General features: G+C 33.2%; 4 protein-coding genes across 4 annotated transcripts; 3 read left to right on the top strand and 1 right to left on the bottom strand.

Annotated features, from left to right (window-relative positions):
* The first annotated feature begins 4360 nt into the window (after window positions 1-4360).
* Window positions 4361-9626, top strand: LOC145635595 (aldehyde dehydrogenase family 2 member C4-like). Its single transcript, XM_081686906.1, has 9 exons — window positions 4361-4555; window positions 6287-6429; window positions 7357-7740; window positions 7876-7965; window positions 8053-8226; window positions 8326-8463; window positions 8582-8719; window positions 8832-8893; window positions 9045-9626. Exons 1-9 carry the CDS (start codon window positions 4450-4452, stop codon window positions 9316-9318), a joined length of 1509 nt encoding a protein of 502 aa, XP_081543032.1. The 5' UTR covers window positions 4361-4449; the 3' UTR covers window positions 9319-9626.
* A 511-nt stretch (window positions 9627-10137) lies between these two features.
* LOC145634292 (aldehyde dehydrogenase family 2 member C4-like) lies at window positions 10138-13612 on the top strand. Its single transcript, XM_081685713.1, has 9 exons — window positions 10138-10439; window positions 11224-11366; window positions 11453-11836; window positions 12105-12194; window positions 12288-12461; window positions 12551-12688; window positions 12806-12943; window positions 13120-13181; window positions 13274-13612. The coding sequence occupies exons 1-9, from the start codon at window positions 10334-10336 to the stop codon at window positions 13545-13547; spliced, it is 1509 nt and encodes a 502-aa protein (XP_081541839.1). The 5' UTR covers window positions 10138-10333; the 3' UTR covers window positions 13548-13612.
* A 3359-nt stretch (window positions 13613-16971) lies between these two features.
* LOC145634291 (aldehyde dehydrogenase family 2 member C4-like) lies at window positions 16972-21141 on the top strand. Its single transcript, XM_081685712.1, has 9 exons — window positions 16972-17123; window positions 17271-17413; window positions 17905-18288; window positions 19235-19324; window positions 19647-19820; window positions 19902-20039; window positions 20321-20458; window positions 20577-20638; window positions 20819-21141. The coding sequence occupies exons 1-9, from the start codon at window positions 17018-17020 to the stop codon at window positions 21090-21092; spliced, it is 1509 nt and encodes a 502-aa protein (XP_081541838.1). The 5' UTR covers window positions 16972-17017; the 3' UTR covers window positions 21093-21141.
* Window positions 21142-21765: 624 nt separating this feature from the next.
* LOC145634290 (multiprotein-bridging factor 1c-like) lies at window positions 21766-22453 on the bottom strand. The gene has a single exon (XM_081685711.1). It carries the CDS (start codon window positions 22317-22319, stop codon window positions 21882-21884), a length of 438 nt encoding a protein of 145 aa, XP_081541837.1. The 5' UTR covers window positions 22320-22453; the 3' UTR covers window positions 21766-21881.
* Window positions 22454-23833: the final 1380 nt, after the last annotated feature.

Here is a 23833-nt window from a genome sequence, read left to right as displayed (position 1 = left end):
CGAAACCTCCAAATTTTCTCAAAAAGTGTGGATATTAGCCTTTATTTTTGGATTTTTAGACTTTTTTCGCCATGAAATAATAATTGCTGAAATGTTTACCATGGTCTCTAATATCCTTCGGGAGTCCAATTGGGTGGGTGGAACCATCCAATTTGCCATTAAACGGCCTATTTACCGATTTATAACTTGCAACGATTTCATTAAATTAAGCCTACCACGAACATTTATGACAAAATATAATGGTCATATAAGACTCCAAAAGTCATTATATGACTCCGAGATGTATTCCCTAAAATCTCAAGACTTTTCGACACCGTGCCCGAAACCTCTAAAATTTCTCAAAAAGCGTGAATAAGCCTTCAATTTTGGAATTTTTTGACTTTTTTTTCGCCCAGAAATAAAAATGGCTGAAATTTTTATCATGGTCCCTAATAACCTCTGGGAGTCCAATTGGGTGGGTTGAACTATCCAATTTGACTTTAAACGGTCAATTTACCGATTTACAACTTGCACTGATTTCATTAAATCAAGCTTACCACGAACATTTATGACAACATATAATAATCATAAATGGCTCCAAATGGCATTATATGACCCCGAGTTGTATCCCCTAAAATTTTAAAACTTTTTGACACTGGGTCCCGAATCCTCTAAAATTTCTCAAAAAGCGTGGATATTAGCCTTCAATTTTGTAATTTTTGACTTTTTTTTCGTCCGAAAATAAAAATTGCCGAAATGTTTACCATGGTCACTAATAACCTCCGGGAGTCCAACTAGGTTGGTGGAACCATCCAAATTGCCTTTAAACAGCCAATTTATTGGTTTACAACTTGAACGGATTTCATTAAGTCAAGCATAATACGAACATTTATGTCAACATATAATGATCATTTATGGTTCCAAACGGCATTATATGACCCCGAGATGTATCCCATAAAATATCAAGACTTTTCTACATTGGGCCCTGAAACCTCCAAATTTTTTTAAAAAACGTGGATATTAGCCTTTAATTTTGGAATTTTTTGACTTTTTTTCGCCCGAAAATAAAAATTGCCGAAATGTTTACCATGGTCCCTAAGACATTTTGGGAGTCCAATTGGGTATGTGGAACCATCCAATTTGTTGTTAAACGACCAATTTACCGATTTACAATTTGCACCGATTTCATTAATTCAGGCCTACCACGAACATTAATGACAACAAATAATGATCATATATGGTTCCAAATGGCATTCTATGATCCCAAGATGTATCCCATAAAATTTCACAACTTTTCGACACCGGGCCCCGAAACCTCCAAAATTACTCAAAAAGCGTGGATATTAGCCTTCAATTTTGGAATTTTTTGAGTTTTTTTGCTTGGAAATAAAAATTGTCGAAATGTTTACCATGGTCCTTAATACCCTACTGTGTGGAACCATCCAATTTGCTGTTAAACGGCTAATTTACCGGTTTACAACTTGCACCAATTTACCAGTTTACAACGACCAATTTAATTAACTTGCACCGACCCCGACTTGAACTGAAATTGACCCTTACCCGTCAAAACCAAAATTTAACCCAACTTGTTACTAACCTGACCTGAATTCAGCCCGACCCATTCCTAACCCGACCCAAATTTAACCCAACATGTTACAAACAATACCCGAAATCAACCTGACTTGTTATTGACCTGACCCAAATTCAACCCGACTTGTTATTGACCCGATCCGAATTTTACCAGACCTATTACTTACCCGACCCAAAAATTCAACCCGATTTGTTACTAACCTGACTCGAAATTAACACGACTTGTTATTGACTAAACATAAATTCAACCCAAATTGTTCCTGACCCGATTTCAAATCACCTTAAATGCAATTTAGACCACCTTATTGTTGTTGATCAAAGTATTTTGTCTAAAGTGACCAAGTCGTTCCAGGCCAGCAAAAGAAAGGAGCATCATCCTCAAGTTTAAGAGTTAAATATAGTATATATATTTGTTGTGTGGCCAAAGGAGATATTTATCTTCCTAAACTATAGACAATAGCTCCCTAGTATATTGCCATATATATTATAGTCAAATGAAATAATTAGCTTGATAAGAATGATAATTATCTATTTATAGTTAGTTGAACCCGAATATGAACTGATTTGGAAATGACCCGACCTGATTGTAACCTGCAAATTATTAACTTGAACATAACCTGACTTGAATCCAAGAATGATCCGACTTGGAAATGACCCAACCTGATTATAACCCGCAAATTATTTACTTGAACTGAACCCAACTTGAACCCAAGAATGACCCGGCTTGCAAATGATTCGACCTGATTATAATCCGCAAATTATTGACTTGAACCGAACCTGACTCAAACCCGAGAATAACCCGACCTGATTCTTACCCGCAAATTATTGACTTGAACCGAACCCAACTCGAACCCGAGAATTACCTTAACCTTTTTTAATCCGAGAAAACCCGAATTAAACCTGACCTATTTTTCACCCTACCCGAATGTAACCTGACCTAAACCCGATAAGAAGTATGACCCGACGTGACCCGACTAAAGCATGGCCCAACCCAAACCCGACCCCCATAGGTTATGGAATTAATCCGAATTGACCCGACCCGAGTTGACCCGACCCACTCTTACCGGACCCAAACCCGACCCGTTCACTCGAATTGACAACTCTAACTAGGGGTGAGCATGGGACGGGTACACGTACTAACGGTTCGGGTACCCGATAACCAAAATCCCTAAAAGTGATATCCATAACTCGAACCGATAAGTTCGGGTACCCGTATTTTCGGATCGGTTATGTGGTACCCAATAAGATATCCAATAATGATAATAAAACTTCGTTATGTAGTTATTATGATATAATTTACTAGTAATTAACAACAATATCATATGATTTTGACCAAATTATTAATAATATTACTAATAATTGATATTATAAAGTAATTATGATGTAAAGTAAGAGTTTAGATTTTAAAAAAAATAGATTTAAGTAGGGAAAAATAGCAAAAAAATGTTTATCGAATCGGATCGGGTAACCGTTAATTTTAAAATGATACCCAATAACCATACTCGATAACAAATTATCAGAACGGGAACCCGAACCGTTATGGTTATCGGATCGGATATCCTAATTTTTGAAATGATTTCGGATCGGTTTTTCGGGTGGTTTTGCTCAGCTCTAGATTGGACAAGAGAATAAAAAAAAAGTTTATGAATAGGTTTATTTACTAGTTTTGTGCCCCGTACGATGCTCGGGTTGTTTTTTAAATTTTGAGATAAATTTTAAATCTACATTCAAATTTCCAAAGATATATCTCTAATACAAAATTACTTAGGAATTGATATACTTTTGTAACGATTTAAACTGTATATATAGTAGGCAATTTAGGCATGTAAGTGACTTTTTTTTTTTTTCCATATCTCTCTCGATGATTTTTAAGCCCAAAGCAATAGTTGAAAATGGGCCCACAATTTTTCCAAGGGTAGGCCCGGCCCATGATCAAGTGTAGGATAATCATTTAACCAAATCGAGTTACATGCATTGAAAGTTGTATTAGTATTTTTCCTAAAGAGATGGCTTAAAAATAAACGGTTGCATTATTAAGGCATCACACTTATTCAAACAAGTGTAGCTTCCGTCGAATTTTCTCGCTCACTGCATTCATGTTCCCAGTGACATGCCTCATTTTCAGCTCCATCAATGGTCATCACTGCACATTATGGATAATTGCACATTTGCACAAACGTACATTTTACAAGTCCACAATTCCACATTATGGATGAGCTACAAGGACGTTAATAGAGTATATAAATCGATCTTGGACTTCAACTATCATGTTAAGCTTTTGATTTAGTTGATTATTCAACATAACATTAAGAGCCAACGTGACAATCATGTGAGGTAGACAGACTCACAATTTCTACCACAGGCCGCCCAAACCCATCAGTCCAACACTTCATTGGTAGTGTGACATATTTTATAAAAGTGAAACAAATATTAAGACTTTGACAAGTTGTGAGGCAGGTACAATACAAATAAAAAAAAAAAAAAAAAAAAAAAAAATTGTAACAATTGTGAAGTTGTGACTCTTGTGAGGCAGGTCCATCTAAGATCTAACAGACTAACAAATCTTATTAAATGTATTGTTTTGTGTTTGAAAAATAAAGACAAAATGAGTTAAGGAAATCTTGTTTGTTAGTAATCAATTCACTATGATATTGTTTTTAATAATTAAAAAAACATCAATAATATAGCATTTTTATAGTAAAATTAGTAAGCATCAGATACGGTGTACAAAGGGCACACGTATATAATGATGTAACATTATTAACCAAAATCAAAATTAGTGAAGCTTATAAGAGTTCACATTAACTAGTAGTATTCCAAAACAGAGGAAAAAACAGAGTATTTAGAGAGAGAAACAAAAACATAGAGAGAGAAAGAAAGATGAGTACTAAAACTAATGGAAGCTTAAAATCATCCTCCTTTAAAATCCCTGATATTAAGTTTACTAAGCTCTTCATCAATGGAGAATTCATCGACGCCATTTCAGGTTCATCTTCTTAACTCTTTAATTAACCTTTTCACTATTTTTTACTTAGTTCGTCTCTAGAAGTTCTTTTCCATGTCTCATTAAAAAAAACGGAGGAAGTATTATTCGTTGTTAATTTTGTATGGAATATGCATTTTTTTGTATGTTGGAATTTGGTAAACATATATGTCACAACCTCACATCTCCAACTTGTATCAATATTTATTGGAGGAATATTTTTTTCTTTAAATTATAGATGATTAACAATTCGAGGATTAGTTCTTAATCTTATTTAATTTTTGAAAGAATGGTTCTTAATCTCTTTAATTATTCATTGAGATGCCAAATTCGTTTCGCCCTTCAATGAGTTGAGAATTCACACAAATACACAATAATACAAGTTAGATTATATTATTATATCATTGTATAGCCTTGGAATGACCTTTTAATAATTCTACTTTTGTTTACTTTTCGGATTTTTTTATATATTAAATATATCATCTTACTTGAAATCTATTATAAAATATAAATAGATAAATAAATAAATAAATAAATAAAGAAGATTATTCTTTAAGAAGGGTTAATTATTATGGTAGATGCCGTATGACAATAATAATTTGAAATGTCTTTAGATTTCAAGCTAAATAAATCAATCAATTTCAAAATTATTAGATCTCTATTTTTGGAGAAAAATTTATTGGATCCTTAAATGATACGGAGTAGGAAGAAAATTAAAACCAACCAATTAAAGACGGAGTAAATTCAAAGGTGGACCATTGAGAAAAATGAGCATAATACTTGTCATAGTAGACAAATAGAGTGGACAAATCTAATTTTATTTATTTCCTATAATACGTAAAATATATCATACTTAAGGTTATCTCTTTTTGTATGTGGTTTATTAATTATTAAAAAAAAAATGTAAATAGATGCATGTGGTATTTATAGACCCACACCCACACAATTAACGATGACGTTAAATATAATTAGATTTTAACCTACTACTAAAAATGACATTGATTTTTGCATAAATTAATAGAGTTACCAATTATCGTTAAAACTAGCTAGTAGTAGTAGTAGCTAGAAGTGGTTTAGCTGATCTGCCCCAATTATGAATTTATATTAGGTCTTGAAAGGGAAAGGCTTTGGAGCTTGCAATTATTCCAATTACTAATTAATTTAACCCGTCCACTTTGTATACAGACAGAGGTTTGAGGTTTGAATCTAGATGCTTGTCTCCTAAGTCCAAGTGTCTAACTCAACAAACTCGTGAATATTAAACCAAAAAATAATATGAAGTAAGGTTTGGGTCAGGGTCTTTGGTGACTTTTAAGATTAGGTTTCATTAACACAATTCTCGGCTCTTATTTGATATTGTGTACCGTGTACGTGATGATAACAAGATTGAATTGATTAAAAATTGACTTGACTTTAGGATAAAAAGTTCCCTTAACACCTTGGTCCCAACGTATATCTCTTCTATTCAACCATCGTTTTCTTCAAATAACAAAGACTTTAGCTTTTATAAAGAATCCAACAAAAATATGGTAAAACCTTGAAGATAAAATTCAAAAGTCAGAATTGTACAATTCAAATCAAGTCTACTATTGCTAGTTGGTAGCATTGACAAATTAAATTTTACCAATGTGATAAGATGGAAGTGACAACTTGGTTGTTTATTTTAAAATCGCGCTCATGTGACATGTTTGATAAATATTCGAAGATGTATGTACAAATGTGAAAAAAATGCAGGAAAAACGTTTGAAACGATAGATCCAAGAAATGGAGAAGTGGTAGCGAAGATAGCCGAAGGAGACAAGGAAGACATAGATTTAGCTGTCAAGGCTGCCCGTGATGCATTCGACCATGGTCCCTGGCCTCGTATGTCTGGTCATGTAAGTCCTACCATACATATATAACACTGATCATAATAACATCTGATCATATAGTAATAACATACATACAAAAATACTGTTTAATTTATTTTGTCACACCTCCTAACTTATCATATTACAATAATTTCTTTTGTCGCACCTTCTAAATTATCATACTCCTATAATTGTTGACCTTTCTCCTACAGGATTCTATCTTGGAACTATAGAGTATTTCCTTTGATGAGGTTTTAAAATAACCACGATTTTGGTTTTAGTGACTCGACGTTTGTTAATGTACAACATTTACTGTTAATGTTTTTAATTGTTTATTAAAAAAAAAAAGTTAATACTAGTGTATGAATAATGTAAAATTCAAACTGTTGCACATATTCCAAAAGATAGTGAGTATAAATGCACGACTGTAAATTGTAATTGGTTACCATAATCTCTCATGCCCCACCGACCCCCCTCTCCCAATAAGTTACATGGAAATGGCTAAATAAATGATAGTCTAATAATAGGTCCCTAGGGTTCAATTAAGTTAAGTAAGATTTATTTTTTCAACAACTTTCATCAAATTGACAATAATACAGTATAAGATACGTGACATTGAAGTAAAGGATTAAGCCCCTCATAAAGTAAAGGTTAAAGACATGAAATGTGATCAAAGAAGAGAATAAGACGACCTATTAGGCTTTTTGGCCCCTCAGATCATTAATCATTTAAACTTACTTAATGATGCAACAATTTACATGTCAATACTTTTAGAGCATGTTTGGTATAATTTTTTTTTTTTATTCGACTTTTTATTAGCATGTATGCTCACATAGTCACATATACAACATTACAACGTATCATATATGGACGAAATCCATGTAATAATTAATGTACAATTAATTTCATACTCTGGCTTTAAGACATTCACTAATACTTGGTGCTTAAATGAAGGCAAGGGGAAGATTGATGATAAAATATGCAGAGTTAGTAGAGCAACATGCCGAAGAATTGGCAGCATTGGATGCAATTGATGCAGGGAAGCTATTTGGCATGGGAAAATTGATAGACATCCCTAGTGGTGCAAGTAATCTAAGGTACTATGCAGGAGCAGCCGATAAAATCCATGGTGAGACGTTGAAGATGTCACGCGAGTTGCAGGGGTACACTCTACGCGAGCCTGTAGGAGTTGTAGGCCACATTATACCATGGAATTTTCCTACAAGTATGTATTTCATGAAGGTGGCTCCTTCCTTGGCTGCTGGCTGCACCATGGTGGTCAAACCGGCTGAGCAAACCCCCCTCTCGGCTTTGTTCTATGCTCACCTCTCCAAGTTGGTACGTTTTTATAAGACATATTATGTTGTATTAAGAGATTTTTTATAAGTATGTTTTGCCTTTTGCATATCATCTTTGACATACGTTCTTGTGTGCACTAATAAACTGATTACTTGTAAATATTTCTTGAAATAGGCTGGTATTCCTGATGGAGTCATTAATGTGGTCACCGGATTTGGACCGACTGCTGGTGCAGCCATAGCATCCCATATGGACATTGACAAAGTAAGTTAAGTTTTGATGAAGTTACCATTGTCTAAAATCTTATTTCATGGTAAAAAAAAAATAATGTTATTTTGAATGTTTATACAGGTTAGTTTTACAGGGTCTACTGAAGTGGGAAGACTAGTAATGCAAGCAGCAGCAATGAGCAACTTAAAGCAAGTTTCCCTTGAATTAGGAGGAAAATCCCCTGTTATGATTTTCGATGATGCTGATGTTGATGTTGCTGCTGATCTTGCCCTCCGCGGCATATGCTATAACAAGGTACATGTGTTTTGTACTCGTATCCTTTTTTTGTTCATGATCAACTCTTAGATAACCTATCCTTAACTTGATCCTATTTTTGTTACTCTGATCTTGCAGGGAGAAATTTGTGTAGCTGGCTCTCGAGTTTTCGTTCAAGAAGGGATTCATGATGCAGTAGTCCAGAAATTAGCAGAAAAGGCTAAGAATTGGATTGTGGGAGACCCCTTTGATGACAATGTTCATCAAGGACCACAGGTGCAATTTACATAAAATTTTGTTCATATGCATCAGTTCTTTGATCAATTAGTTCAATGTCATATTTTGTGTTAGTATACTAACGTTAGTTTGATGCTTATAATGTATCGTCGTATAGGTTGACAAGAAGCAATTTGAGAAAATACTTTCGTACATAGAGCATGGCAAGCGAGAAGGTGCTAACTTGTTATGTGGTGGTAATCGACATGGAGACAAGGGTTACTTCATTCAGCCTACCATATTTACAAATGTTCAGGTAACTTATTAACCTTACTCGAGCTTATTAACCTTATAAACAACTTAATGCATATATTGCTGCCTAAATATAGTTCTACGAACTCTCATAATTTGTGTTTGAATGTCTTTAGGACGATATGGTGATAGCTAAAGAGGAAATATTCGGGCCTGTCATGTCATTGTTGAAATTCAAGTAAGTATTATGTTACTTATTGAAATCCTTACACAATTAGACCCTTCTTAAGTGTTGATATTAGGCATTTGATAATAATAGCTAAATGAACAAGGTCATAAGCTATCGCGACTAAACATATATCCTTGTGGCCTATACTACCAAACTGCAGGACTATCGAGGAGGCAATAGAGAGAGCAAATAGCACACAATACGGGCTAGCAGCAGGGATAGTGACTAAAAACATCGACATAGCAAATACAGTGTCAAGATCGATCAGAGCCGGAGTAATATGGATCAACTGTTATTTTGCATTTGATCTTGATTGTCCTTATGGTGGGTACAAAATGAGTGGATTTGGCAGAGATTTAGGGATGGAAGCTTTGTACAAGTATACCAATGTCAAGGCTGTTGTAACCCCTCTTTACAACTCTCCTTGGCTATAAATTTATACGACGAAAAATGAACACCTTTTATATACAACGGGGGGATAAATTCAGGGATTGACTAATAAAACTTTAGCTTCTTTGTAGTACTTGGCTTATTAGGGTAAAAAAAAAAAGTTATAGGCTTTTTTAAGTTTGTTCTTGAGAGAGTTATGATACACAAATAATGGTGAATTAATTTCTTGTGTAATGCAATATCAACAAGTTTGTGCATTTGTGCTTGTAGTTATATATGTATAATGTATGAATACTACATAATTGATAATTGTATCGTAGTTCATCCATATAAGTTTATGTACTTGTTTCTCTTTCTCCGTAACTAACAAATGTATCAATTATGAATTGAAACCATTTGAAATGACATACTACGGTGGCATGATGCACTTATTATAAGTTGATTTGTCAAACGTACGTGATGTAACCAAGTTCGATTCAAGTCATTAATTGAAGCATAATTCAATTTGGATTAGATTAATATAAAGATAAACACCCAAAAAATAAAGAAGGTCAAACGTTCATAAACCAGCAGTCACCACTCACAGTTTTTCTACAGAGTACTTTCGTTTCTTATTAGTTACAACAAAAGGATAGTAGTATAATAATAAATTCATTTGTTGCAACTTCCGACAGTAACTTCATTTTTGAAAAAGACAACCTCGGAAATCATGTTTGTCTAATTTTGTACTCCGTACAAGAATATGACGACTAGATGTTTATTATGGGTAATGTTATGATATGTACTACAACTACTACCAGCCTTACTTATAAATGGGACAAGGCCTTTAAGCCACTAGTATAATCTATCCTTTAATATGTGTTACGACTTACGGGTAAAAAACAGAAACACACACTTGCATTACATGCAAAAAAGCTTATCTTTTCGCTCTATTTTGTTTCACACTTTCACATACTATGTAATATTTATTTCATTGATCATATTATATGTACAAATAAAAAAAAAAAGGCTAAGATAAAAAAAATAGTGGTGAAGAATTAGACGTTAGAGAGTGAGAAAATGGGAGATTATGTATCTAATGGAAGTTCAAATTCGTGCGTTAAAATCCCGGAAATTAAGTTTACCAAGCTCTTCATCAATGGAGAATTTGTGGATTCCTTTTCAGGTCATTTAATTCCTAGTTTCCTACATACCATGTTTTTGTTTTCATTTATCTATGATTATCAATCTTTATTTATTCTTGAAAATTTTGTCTTGGATACTTTGTATGCATACATATTAATCTCTAATTAGTTAGTTTGTCAATCAATGAATTTGTTGAAAATCATATTAGTCTCACCTGTGAATGTCACGCATTAGAGAGAAATAAGAGATTAATCCACTTTATATATGATAAAGGTATTACTCCTACTATCACTAATTGATTTTGGTATGAATTGAAATCTCCTTAGGCCTTGTTTGTGAATCGTACTTTCCTCCTTTGCATACTGTTAGAAATATGAGATATCGGAAAATATATGATGTGATATATTTTCCGATATCTCATATCTCTAACACATGGTTCATGCATCCTCAAACTTGACTTGTGTAGTGGGCTTACTTTTTAGAGTAACTGGTTTAGTAGGGTCGTTCTTCTTATAGTGACCTGATCTTGGACACAAAAATATGAGGAGCTAATTAATTAGTTGTGAATCAGTAAAAACCAGTAGATAATTATTGAATCTTCAATCTCTATAGCACTACTTTATATGAAACGTTGCAAATAATATATTTATATCAAATCGTTGCAAATAATATGAAACGGATGTAGTAATATTATAACCATTACCTAATGAATTAGAGTCTTGAAAATTATTCTTGATTTTCTTTTTTCAGATAATTATAAACATTAGAATGCAATATATGGCTGTAATCTGTAAGCCTATAACACTGATTAATAAAGTATACAGGAAAAACTTTAGAGACAATTGATCCAAGAAATGGTGAAATGATAGCAAAAGTGGCTGAAGGAGATAAAGAAGATGTTGATTTGGCTGTCAAGGCAGCTCGAAAAGCCTTCGATCACGGGCTTTGGCCTCGTATGTCCGGATATGTTAGTATGCTTAAAGAACATACAGTAGTTAATTGCTTCTAATCTTATATATGTAACAATGTAACATACATGATCATTTGATTTAGGAAAGGGGAAGGGTGATGATGAAATTCGCGGACTTAATCGAGGAGCATGTGGAAGAACTTGCTATATTAGATACAATTGATGCAGGAAAGCTCTTTGGAGCAGGGAAGGCCCAGGACATCCCTGGAGCAGCTCGCTGCCTACGATACTATGCAGGAGCCGCGGATAAAATCCATGGTGAGACATTAAAGATGTCGCGTTCAATGCAGGGCTACACCCTAAGGGAGCCTATAGGTGTTGTTGGCCATATCATTCCATGGAATTTTCCGACTACTATGTTTTTTCTCAAAGTGGCTCCTTCGTTAGCTGCTGGTTGTACTATGGTGGTTAAGCCTTCTGAGAAAACTCCACTTTCCGCTCTTTACTATGCTCATCTTTCGAAGTTGGTAAGCCATGAGCATATACTTCAGTTCGTATTATGTATCATGTATGAGACTACAGACTACTTTTTAATTGGAGTACAAACAGTCACAAATAAAAAGGTAGTAATGTAAACGGAATTTGATTTAGGACATACTGAGGTCTTGAGACATTACCAACTAAGCTAGGTGATGTTTACAAAACGAAACAACTTTAACTGAATTAATACTTGATGATGAGCTAGTATTCTGTTATTTTCTCTGTTTTGTGTTTATATGGTATGTTGATGAGTAGGCTGGTGTACCGGAGGGAGTGCTAAATGTTGTAAATGGATATGGACATACTGCCGGAGCTGCAATATCATCACATATGGACGTCGATAAAGTATGTAGTATGTACAATTTGATTATTAGATACTTATGATGCATATATGTCAAATTGTGAGAAAATGGCTGATTTTGATTTTACTATGTTCAGTTAAGTTTTACAGGATCTCCAGAAGTAGGGCGCCTTGTAATGCAAGCTGCTGCAATAAGCAACTTAAAACCTGTTACCCTGGAACTTGGAGGGAAATCGCCTCTCATCATTTTCGATGATGCTGATATTGATGCTGCAACTGACCTTGCTCTTCAGGGCTGCCTCTACAATAAGGCATAATATTCTAAGAAATGTTGATTTCTGAAAGTGGTTGTCCTGCTTTTCTTAGCAATGATTTTAAGTATGTTTTCATCTTTGTTTAGGGTGAAATTTGCGTGGCAGGATCCCGTGTTCTTGTTCAAGAGGGAATATATGAGGAAATGAAAAGAAAACTAGCAGAAAAGGCTAAATCTTGGGTTGTTGGTGATCCATTTCACCCTAATGTTCAACAAGGACCTCAGGTGACTTGTTTTGCATCGATCATTGCTACACTATTACTAGCTCCGTGTTGCCATATACTCGGTTTCCTATGGAAATTTTGATTACATACCAATAAGGTACTTTATACCACTTTGTAGGTTGACAAGAAGCAATTTGAGAGAGTACTTTCATATATCAAGAGAGGTAAAGAAGAAGGCGCTGATTTATTAGTTGGAGGCGAGCCATGTGGTGAAAAGGGATACTATATTGCCCCAACAATATTCTCAGATGTCAAGGTAACTTTGCTAAGCTAGCTTTGTCGCGAACCAAACATACACGTACACTAAAGTATTACTTATAGGGTCCATTCCAATAAGTTGTGATGAGCAAATTTTTGTTGACAAGGCCTTACCTTATTTATTAGTACATAAATTTATGAGTTTAGTCTCTAATTGAATCACAATTTTTGCAGGACGGTATGCAGATAGCAAAGGATGAAATTTTCGGGCCTGTAATGTCTTTGATGAAGTTCAAGTGAGTTTAGTAAATGAATTTCCAAAGGTTTTATACATCTTAATTAAAAAGGTGACACCCAAATATCATTGTTTTCTTGTGAATAATTTCAGGACTGTAGATGACGCAATACAAAGAGCAAATGCTACAAGGTATGGTTTAGCAGCTGGGATCATGACAAAGAATATAGACATTGCTAACACCGTGTCACGGTCCATTCGTGCTGGTACCATTTGGATCAATTGCTTCTTTGGTTTCGATTGTGATGCTCCGACAGGCGGGTATAAAATGAGTGGGTTTGGGAGAGAATCAGGACTCGATGGCTTATATATGTACACTCAAGTCAAATCGGTTGTCACCCCTCTTCACAACTCCCCTTGGTTATAAAACAACATGAACAATAATTAAGGTTTATGAGTTTATCAATGACAATTGAAGAGCTTGTGTTTTTATTTATTTTTTTTATTGGTTATTTCATCATTGTATACGTTAAAAGATTTGTGAAATATAATCAATGGTGTAACTAATAAGGGGCATGGGTGACACGTGCGTCACCAAAATATAAATTTTCGGTTCAAGTCAATTGCGTGCTTTACTAAAATACGAAGTGTATACAAGTAATACTTGTAACTAAATTGTATATTCACATGGAAAAGACTCAAAAGAGTCCTAAATGACAAAAGCGAAGAGATAACTTGGAATTGGGTTTTTTATAAATTGGGCCAGGTTAAACGTCTACATCATCAGATTGAACCCATTTTAATATTATGTACTACCTCCGTCCCCGAAAGAACGACTCGTTTAGGTTGATTACGCGGGTATTAAGAAAGTTAAATAAAAAGAAGTAAAAGTATATTGAAAAGATAAATTTACATGGGGTTTCTAAAAAAAATTTAGGTCTAATAAACTCGTACCTATAGACAGGCTAATTAAATTGTCTCATCACTGACCATGGTTGTTGGTCGTTTCGCACATAAAAAATATACTTTGTATATAGTTTTAAGACTTTTTAGCAGGGGCTGCATGGCGTTAAGGAGAATCAAACATTATTATGTATATTTGGATCAACTAGCACAAATTATTACAAGAATATAGTTTGGTAATTTGTCCTTTTCATTCATTAAAATTAGCTACCATCCAGAATGAAGTGCTGGGAATATGTATTGTAGTGATGTTTGTTACATATGGCCTCATAAGTGTATATATCTATCGTCATAACAGTAATCTGTATAATGTATATAAATTGTCACTATATACATTATATGTTACTATAATCATTATATTTTTGTTGTTCGTTGTCACTAGAAAAGATTAATAACTTTTTTACAGAAAACAAGTAATGAATTGAGGGAGAAAATAAGCTTAAATTGAGGTTGTAAATGGCTAACCTATTCCTGCTTACTTTAAATATAAGTTCAGCTAAGTTAAATTTAGGAAATAGAGATAAATTAAAAAATTGTAAAGATTATTAATCAAATTGAATTTACAATTTGTTTCCAAAAAAAAAAAAAAAAAAAAAAAAAAAAAAAAAAAAATATTGAATTTACAATTTAAATAATTTCCGATAAGGTCTAATAAATTATGATAATATAAGTTCAAATAACCGTTCAAAAAAAAAAAAAAAAAAAGTTCAAATAAATTAAGATAAATTCAAATAAATAGAATTAATAAGGTGAATAAAACACATGATCTATAGTTGATTTTTGGACTTATAAATGTAAAAGTCAACTAATTGACTGTTTGTATCTTAGCTTACACAAATACACAATAAGTAATTATGTAGTACTACCTATTAAATTTATTAATTTGATTATATTCTAATATATATATATGATCATACTAAAAAAAAAAAGTTTTTTATTCTCTTCAAGGAGATCATATCATAGGCATCAACTTCATTAATTTTGACTAAGTAACTAATATATCCCTTTCCAATCAAATAAGCCTTATGTATTCATACAATCATACGATTATGTTTTCATATCTCTTAGCATAATTAATGTACCAATATTATAAACATTAAATTTGATAATTTAAAGACAAGATCACACGTCATTTAATTTGTTGTATACAAATATGTACTGTTTATGAGTTACGAGTATTTTCTAAACGGAATATTATTCTATATTATTTTAACCGATTAGTATATATTATAAATGTATGTTTTACGCTTTGAACTATTTCCCCTTTGCCCAAAAAATATTATGATACAAAAAATAATTTATTAATTTTTAAGAATTGCGGAGTATAATCTAATAATTTTTTTATTAAAATTATAATTGAATTTGTACATTTGAAATTTTGGTATTTTATTGAAAATAAAACTAATTTTATCCTAAAATTCTATCCAAATAGAATTCTAAATTAACTATTTTTATTAGGAGTGTCAATTCGGTTAAACAGTTCGGGTTTGGGTTGGGTTTATCAGTTTCGGGTTATAACGGGTCGGTTTATAACGGATTGAAATAATAAGCGGGTCGGTTTTGAAAATTATCGGGTCAGTCCGGTTTGGTTTTTTTAATTGCAGTTTCTATTCGGGTCGGGTTCTAGTCGGTTCGGGTCATAATCAATTTGGGTTGAACTGGGTCGGTTTGAAAACGGGTTTAGCCAATGAAAAACACCCGTTCGGGTCTTAATCAGGACGGGTCGTAATTGGTTCGGGTCATAATCAGTTTGGGTTTAACTGGGTTGGTTCGAAAATGGGTTTCGGTTCAAAATAGATCGGGTGAAATCGGGTCCAACCATTATTGTTTCGGTTATAATCGGTTTAGATTGAACTTGGTTGTTTTGAAAACGAGTTTACCTAATTTGAAACGGGTTTCTAATCAAAATCATATCTAAAATTGAGTCGGATGATTATCGAGTCGAATTAGTCAGATAATGGGTAGGAACGAGTCATGTTATAATCAAGTCAAGTCATAAATAAGTTGGGTTTATCGAGTAGTGGGTTGAAACAGATTAGATCATAAATATATTGGGTAACAGGTTGTAAATGACTCAGTCATAACGGGTTACGGGTTTTAAACGGTTTGGTCATAACGGGCTACGGGTCGTAAACGGTTCGGTCACAACGGGTTACGGGTTGGAACGATTTAGGTTTATCGGATTTTTATCGGGTTTTAACGGTTTTCGGTTTAAAACGGTTCGGGTTACTATCGGGTTTAAACGTAATCGGTTTGGGTTGCTTTCAGTTTCGGGTTGTAACGGTTTGGCTTGATAACGGGTCGGGTTAGTAACGGTTTGCACAAATTCGGTTTAGTTCAGTTTCGGTTTGGAAAAAATTGGGTCGGGTCAGTTTTCGGTTTCTAAAAAACAGGTTTTAAACAGTTCAGTTCCTTTTCGGATCGGTTCGAAACAGTCGGGTTTAACGGATCGGGTCAGAAACTGACAGCTCTAATTTTTATCTTATGAGGTCTATTTCAATCTATTCAACGTGGCGCGACACTTGTGACCTGGCTAAAAGTTTAGGTTTAAATATTAGTTACTAGTATATGATATGATATGATTGCTTAAATTTAGTCATGGGTCCCCCTAACTTTCTAGGGACTACGACGCTCAACAAATCCTAATTAATAATAATATAATTTCGTAACAGAAGCCGAAGTATTGCAACCAAAAGATCGAAATTAGGAATAATTTGTGGTGACCTTATCATGCAAATTGTGACATTATTTTTTATGATAGTTTTTAAATTTAAGGAAGGGCGGTGTTGACTGATTTTACGCCAGCTTAGCTTCCTGCTTGAATTATTAGTAGTTTGGATATATACATTATATAAACAAACTAAAGTGGTAGAATTAATAGATCATAAACAAGCAAAGTTATTAGCCTGCACGTAAAAACACAAAGAAATAATTATGGGTGATATATCAAAAGAAAGTTCCAATTCATGCTACTTCAAAATTCCAGAGATCAAATTTACAAAACTTTTCATTAATGGAGAATTTATCGATGCAATTTCTGGTTAGTATGTCTATAATTTTTCTGTTCAATTCGATTTGTTATTTACCTTTTACGACTCTCTGTAGTTTGTACACCTAAAGTAAAAAAAGGGTATAGGTCGGTCCAAGAATGTTAGTCATGGACTAATAATTAAATGATGTTACGTAGGAAAAAGTTTCGAGACGATTGATCCGAGGAATGGTGAAGTGATAGCGAGTGTTGCAGAGGGAGATAAGGAAGATATTGATTTGGCTGTTAAGGTTGCTCGTGAAGCCTTCGACCATGGACCATGGCCTCGTATGTCTGGATATGTAAGTGCTAAAATTTATGATTGACTTTTGATAATACAACATAATAAAGTGCTTGTTTAAATAGGTTGACTTTTAAGTTATAACCTTTATACTCTGCTTATTTAATTTTGTACCTCATAGTTTTAATTACGGTGGCCTAAATTATTATTCAAAAGTTAGACCTATAGGCTATAGCACTACGAAATTATGTTATGTGGTTTGATTTTGTCATGACATATTTCCCGGAGTATATAAACGTGTCTTGTTATGTCATGTTCGTGTTTACTCTAGAGTTTCATGTTCATCAAATTATTTAATTAAGATTTAGCATAATATGATGATTTGAATTGAACAATACACATATCGTGTTTAGGTTTTTGTTTCATGTCTTGTCACGCCAATTAAAAAATAATCTTTCGATAACTTTGTGTTCATATTATGTCGATTTTAATTGTATTATCATGTCATGTTAGCTAGAGACTATCAGCTCGATCTAAGTTTTAATTTTTCAGGAAAGGGGAAGGGCGATGATGAAATTTGCGGACCTAATCGAGGAACACGTGGAAGAACTAGCAGCGTTGGATTCAATAGATGCAGGGAAACTCTTTACAATGGGGAAGGTATTGGACATCCCAGGTGCATCTCACTGCCTACGGTACTACGCAGGAGCAGCAGATAAAATCCATGGAGAGACGTTGAAATTGTCACGTGCAATGCAGGGGTACACCCTAAGAGAGCCAATTGGGGTGGTGGGCCACATCATACCATGGAATTACCCAACCACTATGTTTTTCTTAAAGGTGGCTCCAGCCTTAGCGGCCGGGTGCACCATGGTGGTTAAGCCGGCGGAGCAAACCCCGCTTTCGGCTCTTTATTATGCTCATCTTTCCAAGTTGGTAAGCCAATCCCATATAACACTACGTTCTAGTTTGATTATTATTGCTACTACTTTGTTCGCCTTTAGAGATCTGTGTTGTGGTATGGTTAGACCGTTTATACTATATCTCCTAGTTATAGGACTCTATATATTAAGACCGTATGTAGAAATAGTACTTTAACTTATAAAAAAACGATCGTTTAAGGAATTCAAGGTATTTCTAGTTTTAATAATTTTGCTTAATTTGTAAAAGTGGTTTTGACGCGGAAAAAGTAGGAAATATGGAGGTTTATTTGTGCAAACTGAAAATAAAATATGGTGGTTGAATTGTTTTTAGCAAATTTCTAATAAGTTGTAAGTTGATCACATGAATAATGAATACATTTCAACTAATTTTTGTTTTTTTTGACAAGATTCAACTAAAATTAAATTAAAAGAATATGCTTCAAATAAAAAATGCTACTAGCCTAATAGTATGGTAAACAATTTGTATACTTGTAGGATTGTAGGAGTAAGGTAGGGAATTTTATAAGGAAGTTCCTATTTTATTGTTGACTAAAGTTTCTATCTTACACGTAAGAATCTAAAACTATATGATCAAATTAATAACTTTAAATAATAGCAATTCCAAATTAAAATAGCCTAAAGTTACACCATTGTTACGTAATGTTGTTTACTTAAACATATTGTATTCTCGGATATTGACACAATGTAATTTGTTATTCATAATTTGTACAAAATATTCTGCCCTTGAGAATTTTTATTTTAAATGTTAAAATTTGTCTCTATCATTTAGATTTATAACAGAATATATATATATATATATATATATATATATATATATATATATATATATATATATATATATATATATATATATATATATATATATATATATATATATATATATATATATTGTATTGGTCCTTTTTAATGGGTGGTAATTATAAATGGTAATTAAACAGGCTGGTGTTCCTGATGGAGTGCTAAATGTTGTGAATGGCTATGGAGAAACTGCTGGTGCTGCGGTTACCTCTCATATGGACATTGACAAAGTATGTAAATATTTCTTCATCTTACTCTTTACTCATTCATGTACTAATAATTCCTTAGGTAATGTTCGAGTACAGTTTTTAATTAATTCTACCTTATTTGAGGATTAATAACTTTAAATGTCACACGATATAATTTTATTGATAAAATGAGCTAAATGAATAAAAATGTGTTGTATTTCTACACAGTAATGATTTGTGATTGGTTTTATTGTTTTAATATTACGTTCCATGAGCAATATCTGTACGTGGTATTGAATTGTAACTAGTCGTATAATGTTTGAAACGATTGATACAAAGTGTAAATATTTTCGTAATAATGCAGATAAGCTTCACAGGATCAGCAGAGGTAGGACGCCTTATAATGCAAGCAGCGGCGACAAGCAATTTAAAACCAGTCTCGTTAGAACTTGGGGGGAAATCCCCTCTAATCATTTTTGATGATGCTGATGTTGATGTTGCAGCTGCGCTTGCTCTTCAAGGCTGCATGTTTAATAAGGTACCACATTCACCTAATTAATTTTAATAAACATTGTAATTAACTAATTGTCCTAATTGTAAATTGTAATAATTATTTCAGGGAGAAATTTGTGTGGCTAGTACTCGTATTCTTGTACAAGAAGGAATTTACGACGAGGTTGCAAAGAAATTAACAGAAAAGGCTAAATCTTGGGTTGTTGGTGATCCCTTTGATCCTAAAGTTCAACAAGGACCTCAAGTAATTTTAATACTATATTGCATTGTTTTGTACTATTGTACTATCATTTGATCTTTTGAACAAATAATTATGATCTTTTGAACAAGTGAAACAACTAATTCGCGATAATAGAGAAAATCGAGTAACATATCATATTGTGAGTGATTAGTTGCATGATCAAACATTTTCTTGTTTTATTTGTAGTTTTGATGATTATGTTCTAGATCAGAAATCATGATTTATTATATTCATTAATAAATTAATGTTAATATAGTGATTAAGATTTCTTCTTTATGATGTAGGTTGATAAGAAGCAATTTGAGAGAGTACTTTCTTACATTAAAAAAGGCAAAGAAGAAGGAGCTGAGTTACTAGTTGGTGGTGATCGTCATGGTGAAAAGGGATATTATATTTGCCCAACCATATTCTCTGATGTCAAGGTAACATTTTGAGGTTTTTGCAGTCTTAATTAATTTAATAATAATTATTAAATTAAAAGAATAATTTAGCATAATTACATAAGAATTTTGTTTCTAATTCTACCTTCAATTTCTGCAGGATGATATGCAAATAGCAACGGATGAAATTTTTGGCCCTGTCATGTCTTTGATGAAGTTCAAGTAAGTTTTATCTATCCCCGTTTAGACACATAATATATTTAAATTGTAGGTGTTCATTTAAAAATACGTGTAACGTTTATATTTGATTGGCTTTTAAAAAAAATAAAATAAGAGTAATATTATATTTGGAACGACTTTTAATTCATCTGATTTTTACATCTTCTTTGTGGCCGATGGCAGAACCGTTGAAGAAGGAATACAAAGAGCAAATGCAACAAGGTATGGATTAGCAGCTGGAATAGTAACCAAGAACATAGACATTGCTAACACAGTCTCAAGGTCGATTCGGGCCGGAACCATTTGGATCAATTGCTACTTTGGTTTTGATTATGATGCACCTTTTGGTGGGTACAAAATGAGTGGATTTGGGAGGGAACATGGACTTGATGGCCTCTATATGTACACCCAAGTTAAGTCTGTTGTCACTCCTATTTACAACTCCCCTTGGCTCTAAGCCTCTAAATTATCAATGTGAACCAATTTCGAACTCGAAAAGTTACATGTTTCCTTCTGTTTATTTGCATAAATATATTTTTGTTTAACGGTATTGAGTGTTATGTAATTCAGTAATTTGTGGAAATTATGTTCTGTAATTTTTTTTAACTCTTTTTTTTAATGATAATTTTTAATTAGGTGTTTATTCTTTGCTAAATATGACAATTTTTACCCATTTGTTTTAGTAACTAAAAGCTAAACGCGAGTAATAGACCACATTGATCATTTTTATTAGTTTAAGTTCATATTTTTATCCAACTCAATTTTGAAGCAATAAGCCCAAAATTAGACTAGGAGGACATTAATAAACATAATCAAATTAGTAATCTAAACTCTAAATGTCCTATTGTTCAGTTCGGATTGAGTTAAATCAGGTCATTATCGATTATAAGTCAACCCCAAATTGTTCACATATATAGGTGAGGTGAACTGTCTTAGGATCATTTGTTCTAATTTGGTCCATTTTCAAGTCATAATTTATGTTTAATACCCCGTATTAAATTCGGATTTCATCGTCTATTTACAGTTATTCTAATTTGGTCATTTTTCATGTCATAATTTATGTTTTAACTCCCCAAATTATAGAAAATAAAATAAATTAATCAATTCAAAATAATAACAGAAACAACAAATTACGAAATTATTTACTTTTCATTGATCAAAGATTACACCATACACAAACCCTAAACCCTTTTAATCACAAAAACAACAAATCATCATCAACTAAAAAACACCAACAACAATCACATCATTTCCCAGATTTTCCCCTAAGTTTAACACCAAGAACTCTCTCCATTTTCGCAAGAACCATATGATTAGGAACAGCTTTACCATTCTCATACTCCTGAACAACCTGAGGTCTTTCATTGATCTGCTTCGCTAACTCAGCTTGACTCATCTTCTTCTCAATCCTCGCCTTCTGAATCGCCAATCTCACCTCAGTTCCCACCTTAGCAAGCGCAGCTGGTTCGGTCTCCTCGTCGAGTTTCCGCGCGTTAACAGCCGTCGCTGGGGCCTTCTTGTTAGTTCCTGCGACGGCTTTCTTGACGGTTTCGACGGGTTTACCGGAGCGTAGAGCTTGGTTGACTGCCTTCGGGTCGCGGAGGTCTTGGGTTTTGGGTCGGGTTTTGTGGATGACGACGGGCTCCCAGTCTTGAGAGATCGGGCCGGATGATCGGGTTGGCATTGTTGTGGAGGGTTCTAGAGAGGAGAGAGAATTTGATTTTGAGTGTTATTTTTTTGATGAGATTTTTGAAATGATTTTGAAGGTGGTAAGAGAAAAAGATGGTGGGTATTTATTAAGAGAAGGGTGTCTGGAATGTTCTTGGAGAAATGGAGGGAGATTTTTTCATGGATAGAGAGGATGGTAGAAGGTTCTAGGTAGTGGAAAGTCTAGAAGGTGGGATTTTTGTGGGCTGGGTTTTTGCTATTTGGGGAGGTCTCTTGGGGATCAAGCAAAAGGGTAGATGGTAGAATGGAATTTTGGAGGTCAATAAGTTGAAGATGGTAGAATGAATTGAACTGAAAAGAACTAAACTGAACAGAAATTAAGCCGAAGAGAACAAGCTCGAAGTTGAAGATATTATGTTTTAAAATGTTACTTAGTAATTATGAAAATGCAAATACGGCAAACAAATAGGGAAGGAGGTGGTATATGAGTCATCCTAAAACTCAACACGATCTTTGATGCTTGATTTTTTTCCCCTATTTATTTAATGATTAACTTGTATCTTATGTATGTAGTAATTATTATACCATTAAAAAAAGAAGGCAGTGTGTGGTTCTTAGTTCTTATAGACGTGGATACGTTGCAATATAAAGACATTTTGCGGAAATAACATACTATTAAAATGTAATGAACATTTACCTAGAGTGAAAAGAACATACTACCTCCGTTACATATTATTTGCAACGATTTGACATAAAATAGAGAGGAAAAATGTCTAATTGTTGCAAATAATATGTAACGGAGGTAGTACTATTAAAATATAATGAATATATACCTAAAGTGAAAAGAACTTATATTAAAATATAATGAACATATACCTAAATTGAAAATAACATATTTACACTAAAAAAAAAAAGAGTAAAAAGAACATATGTCCATGTTCTTTGAATATCACTGTAATGTACTTTTATTTCATTATTTGTGATATAATGTTCATTGCTTATTTTGAAATATTCTTTAAATTTTGTCTTAAATTATGGTAGATATATACATATAATGTTCATTAAAATTGGATGTTTTTCATTAAAATCAAAGATGTTCTTTAGATGAAAAAAAATTATTACAAAAAAACATAAAATTGGATGTTTTTTACAAAACAACTACATGTTTTTTTTACAAAATAGCTACATATTCTTTCCGCTTTTTTTGTTTGTGCCAAACAAGATACAGGCTGTTGTACTTTAAAATTTTCAGAAAGAGGGGTGTTTTGCTTTTTTAGAGCCGACATTATCATCTCACCCTTTTGCTATAAAGAAAATATAAACGCTTAAGCAGAGCCCATTGGGCCATATACAAATGCATATAGCTGGGCTTATCGGGCGATATATAATAGAAAGTTTGTGCTTTGATATCCTCAATAGGCTAAACTAATAAGAAAATACAAAAACCAACCATAGTCATAGGCTAATATTTCAAAGGGTAATGCTATATGCGGGCTGCAAATAAGCATTTAATATCTTTCCTTTTTTAGT

Source organism: Chenopodium album, chromosome 6 (assembly GCF_948465745.1).
Source record: "Chenopodium album chromosome 6, dcCheAlbu1.1, whole genome shotgun sequence".
NCBI classification, from domain to species: domain Eukaryota; kingdom Viridiplantae; phylum Streptophyta; class Magnoliopsida; order Caryophyllales; family Amaranthaceae; genus Chenopodium; species Chenopodium album.
This window is presented reverse-complemented; position numbering and strand designations above follow the sequence as displayed.

Excerpts from the sequence above, each read along its gene's own strand:
- LOC145635595 (XM_081686906.1), top strand. The coding sequence starts at position 4,450 with ATGAGTACTAAAACTAATGGAAGCTTAAAATCATCCTCCTTTAAAATC. Across the intron at positions 6,430-7,356 it reads GGCCTCGTATGTCTGGTCAT|GCAAGGGGAAGATTGATGAT; the intron begins GTAAGTCCTACC and ends GCTTAAATGAAG. Across the intron at positions 7,741-7,875 it reads ATGCTCACCTCTCCAAGTTG|GCTGGTATTCCTGATGGAGT; the intron begins GTACGTTTTTAT and ends TTCTTGAAATAG.
- LOC145634292 (XM_081685713.1), top strand. The coding sequence starts at position 10,334 with ATGGGAGATTATGTATCTAATGGAAGTTCAAATTCGTGCGTTAAAATC. Across the intron at positions 12,195-12,287 it reads CACATATGGACGTCGATAAA|TTAAGTTTTACAGGATCTCC; the intron begins GTATGTAGTATG and ends TACTATGTTCAG. Across the intron at positions 13,182-13,273 it reads ATGTCTTTGATGAAGTTCAA|GACTGTAGATGACGCAATAC; the intron begins GTGAGTTTAGTA and ends GAATAATTTCAG.
- LOC145634291 (XM_081685712.1), top strand. The coding sequence starts at position 17,018 with ATGGGTGATATATCAAAAGAAAGTTCCAATTCATGCTACTTCAAAATT. Across the intron at positions 18,289-19,234 it reads ATGCTCATCTTTCCAAGTTG|GCTGGTGTTCCTGATGGAGT; the intron begins GTAAGCCAATCC and ends GTAATTAAACAG. Across the intron at positions 20,639-20,818 it reads ATGTCTTTGATGAAGTTCAA|AACCGTTGAAGAAGGAATAC; the intron begins GTAAGTTTTATC and ends GGCCGATGGCAG.
- LOC145634290 (XM_081685711.1), bottom strand. The coding sequence starts at position 22,319 with ATGCCAACCCGATCATCCGGCCCGATCTCTCAAGACTGGGAGCCCGTC.